Source organism: Sciurus carolinensis, chromosome 6, assembly GCF_902686445.1.
Source record: "Sciurus carolinensis chromosome 6, mSciCar1.2, whole genome shotgun sequence".
In the NCBI taxonomy this organism is placed as follows: domain Eukaryota; kingdom Metazoa; phylum Chordata; class Mammalia; order Rodentia; family Sciuridae; genus Sciurus; species Sciurus carolinensis.
In genome coordinates, this window is record NC_062218.1 from 135,951,778 (window position 1) to 135,974,856 (window position 23,079).

Below are 23,079 nucleotides of genomic sequence, written 5' to 3' on the forward strand. Positions count from 1 at the left end.
ATCTTGGTCCCTAGCTGGGTTTGTCATCTTCAAGGCAGAAGTCAGGTTGGTTCTGAACCCCTGCCTGTTTGGCATGACCACCATTTTTCTGGGGCCTGATAGTAGCTGTGATCAGACCTCTCTGTTGGGTCTGATCCCTCCTGAACCTAGTCATGAAGGAGATCCTAGAAGGCTTGCTCTAGTCCTAAGCCTCTGCAGGATGGGCTCTGTAGGACTTTCCATGTCATTCCAAGGTGATTTGTCCATTCCCAGCCTACACTGTGAATACCAGGCCTGGGGCTGCAACTACTTAGGAACAGCTTTTGGTTCAAATGTCACCTCCAGAAGGTCATCCCTGGCCCAAGCACCTAAGCAGCCCAATATTATTTTCCTTCTCACAGCCTGGTCCATTCCTCTCTAGCAGACACATGGACTAGGGAGAGTGGGGGTAGATTTGGAAAGGGAGGGCAGTTATTTTGTATTTATTTGTTTTTGAACTGGGAATCAAAAACAGAGCCTTATGCACATGCTGAGCACACATACCACCACTGAGCCACACTCCCAGCCCAATCAGGGCTATTTTGGAAGCTTAAATATAAGCCAGTCATATCTAACCTAAAGACAAATCCATCAAGATCCAACTTTTAAAACACTTCTAGAACATGCCACCCTGGGGGTTATTCCACCCTTAAAGCTAACATCTAAAGGTGAGGAACCAGATGAAGAGAGGCTCCACATGCAATTTCTCCCTCCAAAGTACCAGGGCCATACTTGATCTCTTTGTAAGATGTAGATTTCATCTGTCTTTGATCTGAAACTCTATTATTCCATTACTTATTTATGTACTTATTTATTATTGCTATTAGTGGTACTGGGAATTGAACAAAGCACCTCGCGCCTGCTAGGCAATGCTCTATCACTCAGCCACACCCCCATTTCCTTCCAAATCTCTAAAGCAAGGGTTCTCAAGGTGTACCCAAATGAATTCCCTGGCATCAAGGTCACTGGAGTGGCTGGTTAAAAACAGATTCTCAGGCTTAGGGGACACCTAACTGTGGGGGTGGAGTCTTAAATACACATTTTGGACAGAACTGCAGACTTGGAGAACTGCTGCCTCAGGCCAGGACCCTCTAAAGCAAAGTGCATAGAAAATGAGTTAAATGATGCACTGTGGTAAAGGAAAAAGATATGAGCACTTCTGCTGGTATTTTATTATTATTATTATTTTTGGATTCCATTAAAAAGAGAAATTATGGGGCTGGGGTTGTGGCTCAGTGGTAGAGAACTTGCCTAGCACATGTGAGGCACTGGGTTCAATTCTCAGCACCGCATAAAAATCAATCAATCAATAAATGTCCATTGACAACTGAAAATATATTTTAAAAAAAGTCCAATTATGTTTGTTTTATAATATGCAGTGGTAGCTAAGAATCAGATACTTAAAATACAATCTACTGTAGGTATCCGCTCAAACTCCTAATGATAAGGACCAGACTCCATAGGGATTCAAGTGCAGAGACAGGAATGCTTCCTTCTGTAGAATCCCAACCTTCTTTGGTTGGTACTTTGGTCATAACTGACTACAGGATCCACTGGGCCCACTGGATTCCTTAACATCTACTATACCCTGGAATCACAAATTACTTTTCTAATTTCTCCTGAGAATCTTAATAACACAGTAACATTTTACTGAATGTAAATGTTGAATTCCTTTACTCTGATGGCTTCTGGGAGAAAAAGTATCACCTCACTTTAGAAGTTCACACAGACCAATAGGTTCCTTACATTGTCAATATTTTTTTTCTGATTATAAGTTAAAACATTCTCATTTTAAATAAGACAGCACAAAAATGAATCGAGAAGAAATGAAGGAAAATTCCAATAATTAAGGCAAGGAGTGGTAATGAATACAGTTTTACTTTTTTTTTTATTACTGGGGACTGAACTCAGGGCACTTAACCATTAAACTACACCCCTAACTCCTTTTGATTTTTTATTTTGAGACAGGACCTCACTATGTTGCTGAGGGTGGGACTGAATTTGCAATCCTCCTGCCTCAGCCTCTGGAGTTGCTGGGATTACAGGCGACCCCCGCCCTGGGCCCAGCAGTTTTACTATTTTTTGTTTCAGTTTTGGTAGTGGGCCTCAAACCCAGGGAGGGTCTTGCACATGCAAAGCACATGCTCTACCACTGAGCTATACCCCCAGCCCCAGGTGTTTTGTTTTTGTACCAGGGATCGAACCTAGGGGCACTTAATCACTGAGCCACATCCCCAGTCCTTTTAAATATTTTACTTAGAGATAGGGTCTCTGTGAGTTGCTTAGGGCCTTGTTAAGTTGCTGCGGCTGGCTTTGAAGTTGTGATCCTCCTGCCTCAGTCTCCTGAGCTACTGCAATTACAGGTGTGCACTACTGCACCTTGCCCAGCCCCAGGTTTTACATATAATCTATTTCTTTATTTTTGAGACAGGGTTCTAGCTGCCCAGGCTGGCCCAGCTTGTATCCCCCTGGCACCACCTTTAAAACAACAACAACAACAACAAAGAAAAAACACAACTCCTTCAAAAGCACAGACAGATATGTATTTAGGAAAGTAGATACAGATTCAAGGGAGAATGGGGGAAATCTCAAGGGAGGGACACCTTTGGGATAATGCAAGAGATAAGCCTCATGGGGGCTTTCTCCAGAGAGAGCTATAGCCCTCTGGAAAGACAGTTGAACTTGCCATCCTTCTGCCTCAGCCTCCTCCTGATTAGCTTAGATTATAGGCTCACACCACTGCACCTGGCCAGGTTTTATATTTTGATGAAGTTGTACCATTAATCAATGAGTTTTAGAGAGAGCCTGGGTGTGGGGCTGAGGAGCAGGGAGGACTCACAGCTGGGTGCTGAGCTAGAATGGACCAGTGTTGGGTGCTCCCAGAGAAGTGGAGGCCAGGGAGGAGCAGGCATCTTTAGCATGAGATTTTGAAGGGGACTTACAGAGCTGGAGCTCAGGAGGGATATGTGGGCTGGAACCAGTCCCCAGTCCCCACGGCAGGGAAAGCCGTAGAATGGATGCTTCAGACAGAGGAGCCGGGAAACCACAACCTTAAGGCGGACCTGGTCAGAGCATCCACACTGAAAGGATTGCAGGGCCAAGGGCAGGCTTGAAAAGCAGTGACAACCACTGCTGAGAGGGCAGGGGATGAGGACTGGCTGTGGCATGCGGAGGCTGCTGGTGACCAACACAGAAGGCTCTGGGATGTGGTGGTGGTGAAGAGCCTGGCCACCGGAAGCAAATCCCATGGGGGGTGCCAGGAAAGGAGGTGGGGATGGCAGAGAGTATCCCACGACCCCAAGGAGGTGGGAGGGAGGCTCTGTAGTTTTCAGTGCTGGTGAAAAAGGTTCTGAGGAGGGGCTAAGAAAGGGCGGCCAGCTCCCTGCAGGTGTGAACTGGAGAGAGGTTCTTTGAGGGAAGAAAGGGAAGGTTGCAGCAAGGACAGAGAGCAGGTCCAGGGGCTCACTGGCAGCAAGTAGAGGTCTCTGGTCTCAGGAAGAAGAAATGAGCTGTCTGCTAATGGACAGGGGAGCCACGAGGGAGGTGGGCAGGGGTCCGGGAAGCCCACCATACAGCAGGACAAGGCTGGTTGGCAGGTGTCAGCCAGGTGTCAGGGAACCCTTTGCTCACTGCTAGGAGCAGAGTAGCTTGCACTGCATGCGGCTCTACCAGGGGTGTGGCCCCAGCACAGGGGCAAGGATGTGGGCACCAGGCTAGTGACAGAGCCAGGGGTGGGGTGAGAGTAAAGAAGATGGTGGGACAAGGAAGCAAGGCTGTCTGGGACAGCAAGGAGGACAGCAGAATGCTGTGGGGGAGGACTTGGGGAGTTCTGTGTCACTGACCTGGGAGCAGCTGGAGGTGGTGACCAGGTTCAGGGGGGGCAGGGGCAGGCAGTGTGGCCTGAAGAGGTCCTAGAGAGCTGGATAAGGTAGGCTTTGGTAGTGGGGAAGTAGAGACAAGGGAACTGCAATCTAGGCATAGAGGGCAGTCAACAGAGTGACCAAGTGACAAGGAGGCAGGTGGCAAATCAGGAAAGGGCAGTATCCATTTCCAGCTCAGCCTTTCTCTCCTTGGGGGCAGGGGCAGGAGGGGCGAGGTCTGGGGGGTTCCTGCATATCCATCTTCAGGGCAGATGAGTGTCTAAGAGCTACCTCTACCCTCCTGGCCTCTTCCCCAGGACAGGCCAGGTCTTCAAATAAACTCCTGGTAGTGAGATCCGTAGCCACAGACAGCAAGTCCCCACACAGCCTGACCACCAGCGTGGTTGCTAGGGGACACTAGCTGGTGTTTGTAGGGCTGATGTTCAGTGCTGCAATTTTTCTGTCAGCCGTGAATAACTCGGGGAGGCTGTGCTGGCCTTATTCTCCTGAGCTGCCCGCCAGGGCTGAGGCCTGTGGCTGAAATTTTTAGGAAAGTACATCTTCTGGGATGACCATAAATAAGGAATTTCATGCTGTGGCAGTCCCAGCTCCTGCTTCTCTCAGCAACCCCCTGCCTGACCGTGGAGAGACAAATCAATCGGGAAGGCTGCTGTGCTTCCCGGCCCCGGCACCAGGCCTGCCTTTTCACCTCTGCAGCGCTAGGCTTGGCCTCCCCGCTAAGAGCTGAACAGCGTCTCGGGTGAGAGCACTGACCAGAATCACAGCCAGCAATGCAGGACACTGTGCTAACGTTTATCCCCGGTCCTCACTGTGACCAAGAGCAGTTTGATTTTTTATTCCTACTTTATAGACAAGGAAACCAAAACTCAGATAACATGGAAACTGAAACAAAGAAGGGGCAGGGCTGGGAACACTGGCACTGGACACAGACAGGCCACCAGGGCTTCAATCTCAAGCCCTGCCCTGCACTTCCCTGATGGATCCGGGACCAAGCTGGCCCTGTGCCCAGTCATAGGTTGGATACTCTTGGCTCTTGGCACTGGGCCATGGTGAGAGGCTGGGCCCACCGGCCAGGTCACCACCACCATGGGACTTTGCAGAAAGCCTCCCCAGCAGCAGAGTTCTCAGTGCTGTTCATTGACTGAGGTCACCTATGCAGGGCCATGAGAGGCCTTGGGAGGAGCACAGAAGGGATGAGCTGGCTCACTGCTGTCTCTGATGCTCTCCTCCTCAGCCCGCCAAGGCTGGACCTCCCCTTGCCCTGCTCTTAGCTGGTGCCCACCAGCCTAGCCCTGTGGCTGCTGGGGAAGTCGCAGCTGGACAAGCCCCTCCTGAGCTGTAAGAAGCTGCACAGACATCGAAGTCAGCCCTGACTCCTCCTTCTGGAGAGGACACCTGTCTAGGGAGGGGGTCTGTGGCAGTTCTGCTTGCCCTGGGTCCCCTGGAGCCTGCCCAGCTGGTTTGCTGGCAACTCAGCCCTTGCCAACCTCAGACCCTGGTTCCCCCCACACCAGCTGACACAGGGATTGGAAGGTTGGGGCACTGGTATGGGGATGCTTTTGCCCGGGGAAATTTACAGAATAGAGAATGAGCCAATGTTGCTTTTCCTGACTCAAGCCCTCCCGCAGTTCAGCTCTGAAGTCCTTAGGAAACAAGCTCCACTAAAGCTTCCTGTCACCTCATCTCTCTGAGCCCCAGTTTCTTCACTTGCTCAGTACAGCTGGGAGGATAATCTCCTTTTCCAGGATGATGACTACAGAAGATGATCCCTGGACCTTCCCATACAGCCTAGCCAAGGTTAGGGCCAGGGCCAGGCTAGAGGGCTGTTTAGCATGACCAGGGAGGTCAGATTTGATGGGTCATTTGGGAACAGCAGGAGCAAAGCAGCTGTTTATACAAGAGACCCTGGGGGTGGGGAATTGGGGATGGCCTCAGGACAACTTTGGAAGTGCCCTGGTCTCTTCTACCATGCCCTACTCTGTGTGACAGAAGGCCGGGCTTCCCAGGAGGTGGTGGCTGGAAGGCAGGCAGCCTTGCCCTCTGCCCTGGCTACAGCAAGGGACATGTGATTCCCTCCCACCCCCATGTCTTCCTTCTGACCTGGTTGTAGGCTGGGAACTGCCAGGCAGTAAGCTCCCTCCAGGTCACTAGGGTCACTTCCCCCTTGTCCAGGCCCCAGGGCAGATGAATGCGGTGAAAGATAATAGGGAAGCTTTGTCCAGCTACCCTGGCACAGCAAAACACCTGCTGAGATGCTTGACCCATTTTACAGATTGCTCACCGGGTTGTGGGTAATAAAAGCAGCTGCCTCAGATCACACAAAGCTCCCCCGATGCTTCCGCCCAGGGCTGTTTCCTGGAGCATGCCAACCCATCCATGCCAGCCCCGTGACTCCTCCTCCATGGAAAGGGTTTGGAAATCCCAGGTGCAGTGAGACCATCCCTGTTTAAATCTTGCCTGTACAGCTTCCAGACACACTGTGGTCCTCTAGCCCAGTGTCACAGGACCTACGGGCCACCACTCCAGGTTTGCCCACTCCACACAGGCTGCTGACCCTCAATGCCTGCCCCCATGCTCTGTGTCTCAGTTCTATCTGCCAGGTACCGGAAAGGAGCCACATTCACACCTGCGTATCCAGACATACCCAGCATAGGTCAGCAGAGCAGCCTGAGATGCCCCCATCTCTCTCCTGCCTCTGATTCTGAATAAGCTCACGTGTTAGGACCAGGCAGGGCCACAGAAGCCAGAAGTGGGGCCAGAAGGGATCAGGAGCCAGGAGCCTGGACACTTGCCTCAGCTCCGACACTCCCCAGTCTCCCTTCCTTGTTAAGGTCACCTTTACCAGAGTCTGAGAAAGGGCTAGGACTAAAGGTACTCAAAGAAAAAAAGAGCTGGATCCTTTTCTATTCTGTGAAGTATCAGTCACCCCCATACTGTCCACGACCTGGAAGCCCTCAGTCCTTTAGCTGATCTCAGGCGAGTCCTGGCTGGCTGCCCCAGGGCAGCGAGCACGGAGCAGAAAGGCCTCCTGAGGTGGCCTGCCAGGGCTACTCACCCTCTCCAGGTCCTGCCTCAGGTGTGTGAAGAGCTTCAGGCGGCGGTAGAGGACGTCCTGCTCCTGTTGGGCCAAGTTGTCCACCTCGTCGGTCTTGGGCGTCAGCAGCGGCTGGTTGGCATTGGCTTTCCTCTTCAGCTTCCAGTACTGGTAGATAAAGTCGACCAGCGCCTCAGCCAGGTCCAGCCGCTCGGCCACCTCGGACGGCTCCACCAGCTCGTAGAAGTCTTCCTCCAGCTGCTGCAGCCTCTGCTTGCGCAGAGTCACCTTTTCCATGTCCTCGCAGGTTTGGCTGGACTCCGCGGGCTCAGATGTAGGCTCGCACCGTGGGCCCCCATCACTGTGCTCCTGGCAGAACGACTTGAACTTGACTTCGTCGTTGTCTGCTAATATAGTCCGCATTTCTAGGCCATGGTCAAAGGCGCACGTGACATGGAATGCAGTGACACAGGAAGGCATTGAACACTGGAGGGAGAGAAAGGGCAGCGTGAAAGAAGCCCTGGTGGGAAGGAAAAAGGATATGGGACTTGCCACAGGGCTCCACTGACAATGCAGAATGCCTGGGAGATGCTACATAAAATGGCATGGGCTCCCAACGCCCTGCTTGGGGTGGAAGGAGTTATAGGACAGAGGAGCCCTGGGACACTTGGAAAGGTAATGGGATCAGTACAATACACCCCCAGGGAGTCAACAATCAGAAAATGATTCTGTGACCTCTCTGGGGACAAGATGCACTTTTGTGTGGGCAAAATGACTCTGAGATTAGAAGGCATCAAAAGAAAGACTAAAGATGGGTCACCCACCTCCTCTACTCTTGCAACATCATCTAAGGTAGGAATCCTTGTCCCTGATCTTGGAGGAGGGGCTGCAGTCTTGCCCAAGCAGCTGAGGCCTGAACCTCCCTCCTAGCTTTGTTTCAGCAGGAAGGCCCTGAACTCTTAGGAACCATTGATGCTGCACTCACAAACCCTTCTGAAGGTCTTATAAATGGGCAGAGGTGCAGGTGGTGTTTGCAAAGACAGTTTTGTTCCTGGAGAAATGAAACAGCCAAGGAATGTCCCCCCGACCCCCAGAGGCATCAGAATCACATGGGGCTTTGTTGGAAGTGCCAATTCTCAGTTCCAGACCTATTAAATCAGAACCTCTGGGAAGGAGGCCCAGCAATGTGTGTTCAAAAAGCCCCCAGGTTCTGATACACACTAGATTCTGGGAACCAAGGTAACAGACAGGTTAGTGCAGCCCTGGACCTTGGGCAGGAGAACCCACTAGCTCAGCTGGAGGGGAAATTTGATTCCCACTGCTCCCAAATCGAGCTTGATGTCCAAAGCAAGGTAAATGTATTTATCAAGCCTAAAGATACTTAGGGAAAGCCAAGTTCTCAGCGCTCCAACGGCGTGGTGAGCCACCCTGCCCCTGGAGGACCTGAGGATAAAGGAATGCTCACCTTCTCCCAGGAGGAGTCCTGAGTCTGGCTCCAGTCCCCACACCTCCCTGGTCCATCTGTGGTCCCACTGCAGCAGCATGATGGGGGGTGGGGTAAGGGTGGGGAGAGGGTGGCGGCTGCAGCTGTTTTCCAGGGGACCCCGAGGGGTGAAGTGGGCCTCGTACCTGGATACAGGTGCCCGTACACTCCTTGCAGAGGCTGCAGGACAGAGCCCAGCGGCTGGCTGGAATATGTGAGATCTTGGTGATGGGCTCCATCTTCTCTGGACAGCCAATGCTGACCTGAAAGGACACAGGGAACTGCATCAATCCCCAATCTGCCTCCAGGAAACCCCACCACATGGGGGACTGACCAAAGAAACCAGGTAGCAGGCAGACAGAACAATGGCTGAATCTCTGAATTCCAATTCCTGACTCCAAACAGGAACAGATCAAGTTCTGAGTCCCTCCTCACCATCCCAAACTGACTGTTGGCCAAGTGTGTGCTCATCTGTGACTCATCCTGGGCTGTGAATGAGTGAGAATGCACACGAGTGTGTGCAGTTGACAAGGTGAGTGTGCAGGCCTCAAATAGAGGTGCCTCTGTGTGTGTGTGTGTGTGTGTGTGTGTGTGTAAGAGAGGAGGTGGGGAGAAGGTGCAAAGTCCCTTTCCTTCTGCATTACATTAATATCTTTTGAATTCTTGTTATAACTTGTTTTAATTTCATCATTTTTCCTGGTACCAAGAACAGGCCTCATGGCAACTCCTCTTGGAGGCCTTCAGGTCTCTCCTGGACAAGAGGGATGTACCTTTACTTAGCCCTGCCTAGGGGGACAGGCCCGCAAGTTTGTCCGTCCCAGGAGACAAGACACATTTGTTTGTCCATGTCTGAGAATGGAACAAGGGTCCTTCTCTAAAGGACTCCCAAGGTGGGCTCCTTGTTGATTCTCTGCTGTGTCCAGACCAGGTGACACTGAGAGGTAGTCCCAGCCTGTAAGTTGCTGCTCTGAGAGCCAGTGGCTTCTGACACAAATGGGCGCAGTCACAGAAGCCTGCAATGTGGGCCCCTCTGGGCTGTGAACCCAGGAAGGGAAGGGCCACATACTGACAGGGTCACCTGGCTTGTTTCTAGGCACGGGCAGTACAGGAGTGGGGTCTGGGACTGAACTCTGGGGAATTTCAGCATTTCACATTTTAAAAAAAATGAATGGTATTTTAGGAGCCTAGGCCTCTGCTGACCTGTGGACCCAGCCTGTTGCCTGTGGCCTTCCCGTCTGGCCGCAGCCACAGGCAGACCCCTCCATTCGACCACAGTCAGACCAGCAGGCCTGCTACCCAACTTTTCATTAGGCTCGATGCCTGATTTTCTTTCAGGTCAGTTGGATTATCTATGTTTTAAACATGCAGGCTGACTGAGGTTGGAACCACTACCTACACTTTGATGGACATCACAGCCTATCCCTTATAGGCAGCTACCTGACTTCTGTCCAGACCTCAGATCTACCTCCTGAAACCCCCAGCAGCCCAACATTCCTTCAGCCTTGTCACTTAAGACCCCTGTACTATCCTGTGGGTCCATCCCCAAGTTGAGTTCCATGCAGACCCACTTCCCTGGGTGCTGCTCCCTGAGTGGTCGTACCCCCACACCCACCCACCTCAGGAATCCACAGGGCACAGCTGACGTGCACCCACTTGGTCCCACTTCGGGTGGGCTTCAAGGCTCCTCCTCGCTTGGGGCAGAGCAGGCACTTTGGCTGGACTCCCAGGGCACACGTCCGGCACAGCCAGCTGCCCGTAGGTACCTTCAAGATCCCGTAGCAAGCCTGGGGAGAGAGCAGGATAGTCATGGGTCAGAGGCACTAGCCGGTCTGTGCCTGGACAGCAATCAACTCCTCAGGGTTGAGAACACCAGGCTCCTGGAAAGCTCTTTGCTTGCCTATTTCACAGTCCTCCAGGAAAGGACTCAGGCCTGCCCTCTGCTGGGAGGAGGCTCACTTGAGCTAGTGGTTCCTAACCAGCACAAACCTTGAGAAGTCCATGAGACCTCCTCAAAGGTTATCTATATTCTAGGACCCAGGCCCACAGTTTTCATCTCTTGTCGTGCCTAGGGCTTAGGAGAGACACTGGACCCAAGAGCTGCTGGGTGGAAGGGACATGGATGTATAAGAGTCGCACTGATCCACCCACCTGCCAGCCAACCGCAGTCCCTGCCTGAGCTCCCCAGGGTCTAGTCCAGCAGTAGCCAGTACAGATGGCCTCAAAGTCAGGTCCAGAGTGGGTCTACTGGGTCTCAGTCAGATGTTCAGAAACAAGATCCAGAGACATCCAAGAACTGAAGCCTGAGGACTCAAATGAAGCAGGGTATGGGGAGGACTAGCCGGATGCACCTAGTTTATAATACCAGCAATGGTGGTAAGTACTTGGAGTCATTACTACACTATACTAAGCAAATAATTTATAATAAACAATTTAAACCTCTCTTTCTCTTTTTATTTTTGGTACCACAGATAGAACTCAAGGATGTTTAACCACTGAGTCACATCCCCCATACTTTTTATCTTTTATTTTGAGACAGGGTCTTGCTAGATTGCTTACAGTCTCACTAAATTGCTGAGATTGGCTTCGAACCTGTCATCCTCCTGCCTCAGCCTCCCTCCCCACAAGCCGCTGGGGTTGTAATCAGGTATCACCATGACTAATTTAAAGGTCTTGACAATTCTTTTTTTTTCCAGTGCTGGGATGGGATCCAGGGCCTCAGGCATGCTAGGCAAGTGCTCTTTCACTGAGCTATATCCCCAGGCCCAAGAACTCATTTTTATTGATAGCTAAGGGAAAAAGAGGCCCAGAGAGGTTAAGAAATTTGTCTAAGGTCACAACCATGCTTTGAAACCAGGCAGGTTGTCTCCATGCTTGGCTCTCAATCATTACACTATGCTGCTACTTCTTTTTAAATTCAGGACAGTAGAAGTGAAGGAAGAGCATAGTGGGGTAGGGAGTTCCACGGGGAGTGTCTGAGGTAGACAGGGGAGAAGACAGAAAGTCGACCCAAAGGGCATGTGCTCAAGTCTGGCTGTGGGGCTGAGCCAAGAGCCCTGGTGTACCCTGGCACCTCAAGGCATTCATGCTATTGCCTCCCTCCCCCGTGCTAAAAGGGATGGCTCACAGCGTCCCTGAGCACCTACAGCCCCAACGACCAGCCCGGGCAGGGGTCCACCCACCTGGTGCACACAGACGTTGCACTTGTCACAGAAGACCATCTCGTTGCCATCCTCACCCTCGGGGGAGCGGCACACATCACAGACCACATCTTCATCGTACTCGATGCCCAGCCCCTCCTGCGTCTCGATGGCCCTTGCCATATTCTGGTGGCACAAAGTCTCCAGCTCCTCCAGCACACGTTCTAATGTTAGCTCGTCCAGCTTGGGCCTCTCTGTGGGGAGGACAGTAGCGGGTGGTGTCAGGGGGCAGGAACTTGGGCAGACAGGAAAGGCTTTCTGCTCAGCCATTGTGTGCCCTGGGTCTTGGCTCTAAAGATGGACCGGGCTGGACCATCCCATCTCAAAGGCTCCTGACCTGTCATGGTGTTCTCATTGGAGGCAGCTGGCCTGAGACCACAGGACACACATGTATGCACAGAAAACATGGAGTGCTGTGTGCAGCAGGCACTTGTGAAGGCGGCTAAACAGGGCAGAGCTGGTCCTTCCTTGACACATCTGTGGGCTTTAGCCCCAGTGCCCCTGCCCTGCTTGTGTGTTCACTTACCCCTGCAACATTCATGCCTGCTATAATAGTCCCAAGAACCCTGTGAATCACGTGCTGTTATTGCAATCACAGGACAGCTGAAGAAACTTGAGGATGCAGAGACACTAAATAACAACACCCATCAGTAACGCAGAAGGCTCTGTTCCCCAGTCTCAGCCACTGCCTTTACAGGGGTGAGGGTGCTGGGACTGGGAAGAAAACACTCCCTCCCTGTTCTGATCCCATTCCTAGTGCAGGGGTCACCTACCCATCTCCTTGAGCTCCGAGTTGATAAGCTCCAGCCAGTAGGCGTCAATCTCGTCCAGGTCATAGCGGCTGCCCTCTGGCCAATCAGGCTGGGAGCCCTCACCCAGTCCAGAGCTGCTTGGTGATCCCTGCGTAGGGGGGCCTTCCAGCGGTGGGAGGATCCTAAGAAATCAAGAGGGATGGTCATGAAGGGAAAGACCCTGAGCCTGCCAACATGGAGAATTCCAGTGAGCTGGCCAGCCCTGCTGAGGAGCTGGCAGCCAAGTGTGAGGTGTGACTTTCGATGGCCAGCAGGGCCTACCCCTGTGCATCCCCTCCTTTCTTCCTCCACCATCTGCCCACCCTGCAGAGACTTGGATGACTGTGGGCAAATAGGACATATATAAGACCCCAAGGGTATGGAGCAGAGTGGGTGATGGGAGGGGGGCTGATCACAGTCCTAGCTCACCTCATAAGACTCCATGCCCAGCCAGAGCCCACCTCCACAGTTCCTCCACCAGGGTGGCTGGGCCTAAGCTAAAGCCTGCTGATCAGGATGTGCCCTGCCTGGGCCTGTAGGAGGTGGCCCAAGTGACATCCTAAGCAATGCCCTGTGCCAGACACTTGGGGACAAGATGGATAAAGCCAGTTAAGACTCCAGGTCCTTTGACATACTCCTCCAGGTGAGGACGGGCCAGGGAATAGCTACACACTTTCACAAGCTCTGGCCCCTCCTGCACCAACAGCCAGAAAACGCCCTGACCTTGAGTAGAGTTGAGGCCAGCTCTCCTCTGGGCTGGGGAGGAGAGCTACAGTCCCAGGTACAGCAATGCCCACAACACCTTATCCTTCCCAGATCCGGTACATGAGCAGCAGAGTTTCTTATGATGTTACTCGTCTCCCGGTCAACGCTGCCCAGGACAGAAGCCAGACTCCTGTACACAAAGTTGCACCTGTGATGGTCTCAGGATCACACCCCAGCTCAGCCCTGCCTTGGGGCCCTGGCTGCAGGCGTAGATTACATCCGAGCTCTCCCACTGAATGTCTGTTCTCTCATGTCCTCATCCCCAAAATGGGCTAATGATATTAGTACCTATCTTGTATAGTTAGTGAGAGGATTGTAAGGATTAATGTGTGTGAAGCTCTCAGAACAACGCCTGTCGCACAGAAAGTAGTGTGTGTGTGTGAGCTGAAACCTCTGGACATCATCTTTGCCCTCCAAAAATGGAATGGAAGGGGACAATTTTGCCTTGGGGGGAGTCAGTGTCCCCTCAGCTCAGCTGTATTGTCCCTCAGATCCTGATGCTAGTTCAAAATGCCGGCTATTAGCCAGGTGCAGTGGCTACTCAGGAGGCTGAGGCAGGAGGATCACACGTTGGAGGCTAACCTGAGCAACTTGGCAAGATCCTGCCTCAAAATAAAATAAAAATTTAAGAAGGGCTGGGAACGTAGCTCAGTCATAGAGCTCTTGCCTAGCACATTGGAGGCCCTGGGTTCAATCCCCAGTGCCAAAAAAAAAAAAAAAAAAAAGCAGAATACCAAAATACCAGCTCTTCCCACCCCCCACTGGTTGCCATGGTTATTGCCTGGGAACCTGGCCTCCATCTGGACAGTTCTGCCAGGCCTGAGAGGCCCCTCACTTGCCTGGGAGGCCTCCTGGGGTCGGATGCAGGGCTGCCAGGGGCTGTGACTCAGCGCACACTGTGGAGAGTAGGGCAGGGCCCGAGATGGCAGAGACATGGCTGAGCTGGGGGGAGGGTGCCTGGGCTCCAGGAAATGCCCCAGGTGTTAGCAAGAGGGACAGGAAGGATGCAGGGGATAGGGAGGCAGAGGCCCAAGCAGGAAGAAAGGCCTTCAGGCCAGGAGAGAAGCCTAGGAAAGGCAGAGGGGCAAGGAGAAAGGAAAAGGGCTGCCACCCCATTAACGATGATGTGCCACCCGCTCCCCCAGGGGTTCCAATCAGAGCTGCACTAAGACCTGAGTCCAACAAAATGCTGCCTTTCCCTGTGAAACAGTCATTGGAACTAAAGCTTCCTTTCAAAGCGCAGCCTGTCATTTTGTCATGATCTGGTTTTGTTTGTGCCCTAAACATATGCTTAGTCAAGGGTTTGGGGCAGCTCTGGTCCAAATGCCCAGCTGCTGGCACAACACTACCCACACCTGCTTGCCCTGTCAACTGTTACCTGGCCAGACCTCCAGGGAACAAGATCAGTGTCTTCTCTCTGGGAAGCCAGGGCCAACGGACTCATACCAGAAAACTCATTTCCTGTGTTTCCTGGGACTCCCATCTTCACCTGTTTGTCCCCTTCTGGCTCTGGCTATGAAGGAAGACCTCCTACCAGGCGTGGACTGATCTGACCCTTGGCCAGTGGCACAGAGGTCAGCTGGGTGGAGACCTACGTGGAAGACATTCACCAGAGGCTGGTTGCACCCTGAGCTGAGCTTTCTGGCTAACTAGGGCGGGTAGTACAGGCCCTCACTCATTTTAAACCAAGAGGTGGGCATATCTGCCCAAATGTCAGGGAGGGAGGGATAGAGGGGTTGGGACAGTACTGGGGAGAACAGTTAGCGCCAGCATGTATGAGGTTCTTGCTCTGGGCCTCACAGGGACAACCCAGGGCTTGCTTGTGCGGCCTGTGATTTCCTGGCCCAGCCCACTATGCCCCAGTGGCCCTGCAGGAAAGTCCCCAGAATTTCCCGACTTCCTCATCTATAAAATGGGACAGTACTTTGTACTCCATCAGTCAAATACAATCATTAAATGAGAAAATGAACATCACGGGCTCAGTACAGCAAATTATCAGGCTCAGAGCAGCTCTGGCAATTCTGGCCATGATGCCTCACAGATATTCAGACAAGCGTTGTGCAAAAGGAGGCAGCCAGGGAGATGGATGGGCTGGGCTGGGCTGGGCTGGGGAAGACACAGATGGAGGCATGGAGAGCTCGCCAAGAGAACACCCGTCTTATCCCTTTCAAACCATGGACAGGCCGGGAGCGCCTGGCTCATGTCATCCCGGTGCAGCTGTGCATATGCTGGGAATGCACGTCACGAAGCCAAGGCAGCCCGAACATGTGCTCTCCTCTTGATGTCAACAGATAAAGCACCCTACAGGCAGTCTAAAACCAAGCTACTGGTGTGGAAGCATCTGCAATTAATTACCTAGGTCTGTGGATGTTTCCGGAACCACCTGACATTGACATCAAGTAGAAAGGACAGACTGCTGGGGCAGGCCAGAACAGGACTGGTCTTTCTCTGAACAGTAGGTGGCCTGCCCCTTCTACTCACCCTGGGCCCTGGCATATGTGGTGACAACTTGGCATGGTACACGCCATCAGAAAGGTTCTAGTATTATCCCCATTTCACAGAGGAAGAGATTGGCTCAAAGAGGTCAAAAAACTGGCTAGGAGCTTCACCCATGTTGCTGGCCCTCAAAAAGGATGTGGAGAGTAACAACTCTATTCTCCAATTCATTCACAGATCTAACATATACTCCCAAGGGGACCATCTAGAGAGGCTCAGGCCTCCCCTGATTCTCAGAAGCTTCCAGCCAAGTGTTGGTGGCACTCAGCCCTCAGAAATTATTGGAGGAGGAAGGGCTCTCCACAACAGCCAATCCCCACAGAGCACCCAACAGGGCTGAGTCTGCTTCCCCTGTGATCCTGTGCCCAGCACAGGGCTGGCACTAAGGTTCTTGATGTCCATGAGCCAGTTACAAGTGTGACTGCCAGGAAGTGATGGTGCCAATGTCAAGGGAGGGGACAGCTGTGATCTTTGCCCCAAGTTTGGTCTACATGGACTCAAGCAAGAACCAAGGCTGCCAAAGCCAGAAAGGGGTTGCCAATAACCTGAGCTGCCCTTCTCAGGCGGGCTGGTGGGTTGCGGGAGGACAGGACGCCAGGCCCCTCTGCCTTGAGGGTTCCCCAGGGGGCAAAAAGAAGCACCTGACTGAACTCTAGCTGGAGGCACAATCTATGTCAATGTGGCTTCATCCTGTAAGAGCATCCAGGGGTCTCACTACTCCATAAAACTGGGAGGCTCCGAAGTCCAGTTAAGATTCCTCCCTGACCTAGATCCTGTCTATGAACCCCTTTAAAAGGCCCTTTAAAAGCAGATTAGAGGGCTGGAGTTGTGGCTCAGTGGTAGAGCACTTGCCTGGCCTGTAATCCCAGCGACTCGGGAGCTTTTGGGTTTCTTGAGGCAGAAGGATCACAGGTTCAAAGCCAGCCCCAGCAATTTCCAATGGCCCTAAGCAATTCAGGGAGACCCTGTCTCAAAATAAAATACAAAAATGGGATGTGGCTCAGTGGTTAAGCCCCTCTGAGTTCAATTCTGGGTACTCCCCACACCAAAAAAAAAAAAAAAAAAAAAGAAAAAGAAAAGTCTGGAGATGCTCCTAACCAAATCTGCTGTGGAATCGAGTCTGGAGTGACATCGTTCTAACCCACAGCCAGTTTTTGCAGGGTGTCAGTTATGTGCCAGGTCCTATGCCAAATGTGCCCCAGGCATCCGTTCACTACACCATCTCCACAACCTCATAAGGATGGTATGATTATCATCGTTCCCATTTCAAAGAGAAGGAAACGGAAGCCCAGAGAGATCAGACTTCTGACCCAAGGTCACACTGAATATGAGTGGCAATTTGGATCCAGGCAGCCTAGCTCCAGAGCTGAGTTCAAGCTCAGATCCAAAGCCTCAAAAGTATTTCTAGAGTATTGGAGTATTTCTAGAATATTTCAATGATGTATCAGACAAGATAACTTAACACAGAATAGAGACAGGCTAAAAAGGAATTCTAGGACTGGTAGGTTCCTTTCTGGAGAGCAGCCTCCCCTTCCTCCCGGGCCTTGCCTGTCTCACCTCACCACTGGCTCTGGAATGGCCTCAGCCCCAGCCGGCACCTGTACACCTTTCTCCCATTCCTGTCGCCATGGGTCTGCCAGGATGTAGTAGTCATCCGGGCTCAGCTGGTATGAATCTGGAATCTTCATGGCTGTGATCAAGTCTGTCCGGAAAACCTGCCAGAGTGAGAGGGGAAAGTGATTTCAGATAGGGGCAATCTGCTCCACAGACCACAGGCGAAGGAAGTGGACTTTATATCTGCTCACTTAGAAATAAAACAAAAGCAGTAGGAACAATAAATACCACATCTCTGAACCAGCACATGCCCTGCCCAGAGTACATGTTCCAGAAACAGGATGAACTGAATTCACATTGTTCTGACCTATTAAAAAAGGACAGAATTTGAATGATCAATAGGATCTCCCCCTTCCTAAAGGGGAGGGGTAAGACTTGCAGAGAAAGGCAAAACCAAAAAACGAACACAAACTAAAGAAAAAAACTCAGAGGGCAGAAAGGCATCTATCTGTGAATGCAATACTGCTGATGCATGACTACACAGGGAATTTTTACTAGAGGTTTAACATTACGTTATAGATTTGCACCCACAGGCATTGTAAGGAGAGGTATGAAATAGTGCAAGGTTCAACCCCAGGAAAATATTATTTTTAAAAATCTCTTTTCCAGTGCTGGGGATTGAGCCCAGGCCCTTATACATGCAAAGCAAGTGCTCTACCTCTAGGCTACAAGGCTACATCCCCAGTCCTAACCCCAAGAAAACAAAAGGCCATAGGGTAAGAAGAGGATGGAACTTGGGGCAACTTGAAGAGTAGCTATATATGAGTCAGGACCTCCAAGGTCCCTCAAGAACAAGGACATTGTTTCCCACTTCAGTAGGGTTTTACAATACCACCCTCAGTGTGATGGGGTAGGAAGAGGATAGTTGTCTTCTCTCTTCCATCTGTTTCACTGAACATTCCCTTAGAGTCAGCACATGAGGCTACCTCAAAATGCTTCTGGGTTTCTTGAGTGCCTACCTACAGCTCACTCAGCGGGAAAATGATGTTCACATTATTCTATTTGTTGTCCTCCACTTCCACCCTAGAACTATCTCCAAACCCATTCCCAGCTGGCTCTGGCAATGCTTCCTGACTCCATTGCCTAATTCCACTGTGCCCCTGCTCCCCACAGAGCACTGCTATAGAAGATGGTTGCACCTCTAGATACCATGTGACTTGCTCAGTTACCAACTTCCCTGGTAATCATTACTTGAGAATCACTTGAAACTTACATCAATGAGATAAGAGAAACCACTTCAAGGAGTAATCCAGTCCTAAGTTCAACCTCCAAACCTCCCCTCCCTGGAAGTCATTGTCTATCACTGTGCCTGAAGTGAAGGCAGTTCACTTGGCTTTCACCAGGCTCCAGGCTCCTGACCTGGAAGTGCTAACCTCTGCCTATGAGGGATGCACTCACCGGCTGTATGAGCCCCAGTGGAATCAAGAGCCATTATCACAAGGAAAAACTAAATGGGTGCATTGATGGGCCTGGAAGCAGCATCTTGCAGAATCTAATTAACATCTGCATCTAGCTAGAGAGGGCCCTGGCTTGAAAAAGGTCAAGTTTCTTGAAGACTCTATTTGCCAATATAATTTAATTGTTAAGACTAACACCCTAACATTTAATTAGGGTGCCAGTGTGAAAAAATTAAAATCAGATTACGATTAAATGCTAATTAAACAGAAGATGGAATGTGGCTAAGATCTCACAGCCCTGATAATTTGCATATCTTATTAGCAAGCAGCAAGACGGCTAACACAAGAGCACACACTCAGGCGCTGAGTGCTTCTGGGGCTCCCTTCAGCAGCCCCCTTTGGGGAAGAAGCCTTTCCCTAGGGAGGGCTCTGGAGACTCAAGAAGTCCAGGAGGGCTGGAGCTGAATTATTTCCCCAAGCCTGCATATCTCCACTCCTGCACAGGAGCTAGAGTAAGCGACCACAAAGTGACTCAGATCCAGAGAGTCTCCGGAGACAAGCCTGAATTGAACAAAGTTCCAAGTTTTTGTTTCTGTTTTTGGTACCAGGTACTGGACTCAGGAGTGCTGTATCACTGAGTCACATCCCAGTCCTTTTTAAGTTTTTTATTTTGAGACAGGGTCTTGCTAAGTTGCTTAGGGCCTTGCTACATTGTTAGGGCTGGATTTGAATTTGCAATCTCCTGATTCAGCCTGGGAATACAACGCTCAGGGAGCAGGTGACTGGACACGATGGGCCCTTTCAGACAGGCCTAATGGAAGTAGGAGGCCAGCTCTATGAATGACTGTCAGATATCAAGCAGAGACATGGCTGTGTGCCAGGTGATAGACAGCTATTTGTAATTTTGACTTCATAGTCCCTATACCAATTCTGAGGTAAGTACTATCACCACCTGTTTTAGACTTGAGGAACAGACTCAAGGTCTACATGTTAGAAGTGGGAAACACGCCAGGCCAACACAACCCTGGGGCCATCCTGCACTTCCTTCCCCAAGGCCACTTTGTCCCCTTAGGCTCCAGGCTACTGTCCAAAGTCCTTGAATCAATTTGCAGCCAAATCAGGCGGATTCCCCAAGGGTAATATGCCAATCTGATGGTGTCCTTTGTAAGTTCCAATCCCTCCAGTGGCTCTCCATTGTCTTCTCATAGTCCTCAGGCTGAAGTGCAAGGTCTATGGGGCTGGTAGCCACAGGGATCCAGCACTTACAGCCTCCCAAGCACTTTTTCACCTGGGAGTCTCTTTCTGGATCACTCTTCTCCCTCATCAAAGAGCGCCTGGCATGCTTCAGCCTCAAGGTCTCAGTCGAGCACGTATCTGCTCTGGGAAGCCCTGCCCAATGCCAGGCTGGGTTCTGGATGTTGTTGGAACTCCCACAGCATCTGTACTGGACTCTTCTGGTTTCCTGCCATGTCTTCCTTACCAGGAAGTGAAAGCACTGAGGTCTAGCTAGACCACAGTGCACACAGGGCCTGGCACAAGCCAGGTGCAAACAAATACTGAATGACTCGAGATGCTTCCATGGATCAGACACCTCCTTCTTGGGTGCCGCCCAAGAATACAGCTGGGCAGTTGGGTGCTGTTACCTTCCATAGTAGCCTCTGTACATTCATCTAAAACCTGACCACAAATATGGCTGACCATTTCTAACCTAAAAACATCCTTTTATTTTGATATGCCAGGGGTTAGACTTGGAAAAGACTTAATTATTCTCCTAAAATTACTTTGAATAATTTATGAAAACCGAGTAAAGAATAAAATGGACACTGATGCACATATTGATGAATGGCATTTGTGCAGTGGCAAGGAAGTTGGAAGCTGGAAAACAAGCAATTTTCTTAGAATGTGAATGTTTACTACTCTTCTCTCTTTTGGCAGAAATCAACAAATTGTCTTTAAAGGTCTGCTGCCTAGCAACCAAGTTCTGCTGAGCTACTTAGGAAATACTAATTGTAACTTCTTCAAACAGTATGGAGGATGTTTAAAGGACACAAATTCTAATTTAATAACCAACCAGGATGCCCGGGATGCCAAAGACCCTGCTCTGTCCAGATGTAGGGGTATCCGCCCCAGGAACACATCACGTGGCCCTGTTCTGCGGTTCCTTTTCCTGAGACCGAAGACCACAACCACCCACAAGTCTCCCTTTCTACACCCATTTCCCCAGGAAGAACTGAAAACAGGTTATGTAAGAAAGATCAGTGCATCCGGGCACAGTGGGGTACATTTGTCATCCCAGCAGCTTGGGAGGCTGAGACAGGAGGATTGCAAGTTCGAGGGTAGTGTTACCAAGGTCCTAAGCAACTTTGCAAGACTTGTCTCCAAATACAAAATAAAAAAGGTTGGGGATATGGCTAAGTGGTTAAGTGTTCCAGTACCAAATGGAAGGAAGGAAGGAAGGAAGGACGGACGGAAGGAAAGAAAGAAGGAAGGGAGGGAGGGAGAGAGGGAGGAAGGGAGAAGGAAGGGAGAAAGAAAAAGAAAAGAAAGCTCAGTGGAGTCTGTGATCTCCAAAAGCAATAGCAGACAACTTTCAATGTTCAGTAACACTTGGCTGGCACAGGTGAAGTTTTAGAACATGATGGTGGTGCCTATTTGAATGGTTCATCCAGGAACCTTGCTTCTCTCTTTCCTTTTCTCATGGGCTGAATTACTATGTCAGAATCCTTTGGACTAAGGTACCAAAAGAAAGTTGGAATTTTTTTTTTTTTTTTTTGTACTGGGGATTGAACCCATGGGCCCTTAACCACTGAGCCACATACCCGACTCTTTTTTTTTTTTTTTTTTGCGGTGCTGGGGATTGAACCCAGGGTCTTGCAAGCACTCTACCAACTGAGCTATCTCCCCAGCCCTCCCCGGCTCTTTTTATTTTTTATTTTGAGACAGGGTCTCACTAAGTTGCTTAGGGCTTCACTAAGTTGCTGAGGCTGGCTTTGAACTAGTGATCCTCCTGCCTTAGCCTCCCAAATTGCTGGGATTACAGGCATGGGCCACTATACCCAGCAAGAAAGTCGGAGTAGTTAAGGAAAGGCTTCAGTACTTATCAAAACTATGAATTACATTATCTGTGGAATTATTTGTTTAATAGCCATCTCCTTTAATAACCAAGCAGTAGAAAGACATACTGCATGTGTCTTGTGTCTCTATTGCCTTTACTGTGTCCATCTGTGGTGCTATGCTTGGCATAAAGCAGATGCTCAAGAATTGCTTCTGAGTTGGGCACAGTGACACATGCCTGTAATCCCAGCCACTCAGGAGGCCAGGGCAGGAGGATCCCAAGTTCGAGGACAGGCTGGGTAAGTTAGTGAGACCCTGCCTCAAAATAAAAAAGGAAAAGGGTTGGGGGTGTAGCTTATAGGAAGAGTGCGCCCCTGTCCTCAGCACTGCATAAAAAGAAAAAAGAAATGCATATGGAATGAGTAAATGAGTGAATGAATCCCAGGAGTTGCCTGAACTATGGCTAAAAGTTAAAGTTTCTTGTTTCTTAGGGTAGAGGTAAGAGACTGGCCCTGAAGGATTCTTCCAGGCAGAACTCAGAAACTAGTCCTAGTCACTGTCCAAAGCCAATGGAAATGGCTTTGGCCAGGACCGCCTCTTCCTTGACCTGTCCACACCAGGAGGGGTAACCCTTCAATCTTTAAGAAATGTTTGAAGGTCTCCTTCAAATAGCCAACCTCATGTGAAATTGCAATTGTTTTCTGAGCACCCAACTTACCAGAAATAATAGCACATAGAGTTAAGGCATGTCAGGTATCGTGTTAAATGTGTTACCTACATAATCTAGCCTAATTCACATCGCCCCCATTTTACAGATGTGAAGCCTGAGACTCAAGACCACTTGTTTGAGGTCTTCACTGTCCTTTAACCACAGCAGTACTTACTGCCTGCAACCAGCCAGAGAGTTCATCTTTTAAATAATCTTCTTTGGGCTGGATCCTGATAAAGGGTATCTCAGCCAAGAGTAAACCTCCACTTAAAAGTCGATATGAAAGACCAGAGAAGGGCTCTGGAACAGCCACCCTCTGCCCAGTCAAGTTTCAAGCTACCACTAGGCAAAGTCAGTCAGATGCATTAAAAAAAAAAAAAAGAAAGAAAAAACCAAAAACACATACAACATCTCATTCTCTTATTTTCATGAGGATAACAGCACTTCCTGCTCTTAAAGAGAATTTATTACCCACATTTCTTTTGCAAGACAAGTCCCAGAGGCCAGGAGGCCTTTCCAACTGGCGGGAGCAACAATGTTCCTGACTCCGCTAGAAGTGGATTCTGCTCCCCCACCCCAGAGTTGAATCTCAGAAGCAAGTGTTTGGCCCAGCAAAAGAGCTGCCTACCCCGCAAGGTCT

At 50.5% G+C, this 23,079-nt stretch overlaps 1 protein-coding gene across 4 annotated transcripts in view; it reads right to left on the reverse strand.

Moving 5' to 3' along the window:
* Positions 1 to 23,079, reverse strand: part of Jade2 (jade family PHD finger 2) — a 50,353-nt gene that overhangs the window by 9,586 nt on the left and 17,688 nt on the right. For all 4 annotated transcript variants that reach the window (XM_047556461.1, XM_047556458.1, XM_047556459.1 and 1 more), the window contains exons 4-9: positions 17,223 to 17,380; positions 12,387 to 12,547; positions 11,596 to 11,807; positions 10,033 to 10,200; positions 8,563 to 8,679; positions 6,955 to 7,419 (exon numbers count right to left, since the gene is read on the reverse strand). In XM_047556461.1, the coding sequence (XP_047412417.1) occupies positions 6,955 to 7,419; positions 8,563 to 8,679; positions 10,033 to 10,200; positions 11,596 to 11,807; positions 12,387 to 12,547; positions 17,223 to 17,380 (1,281 nt within the window). The remainder of the gene's footprint in view (positions 1 to 6,954; positions 7,420 to 8,562; positions 8,680 to 10,032; positions 10,201 to 11,595; positions 11,808 to 12,386; positions 12,548 to 17,222; positions 17,381 to 23,079) is intronic.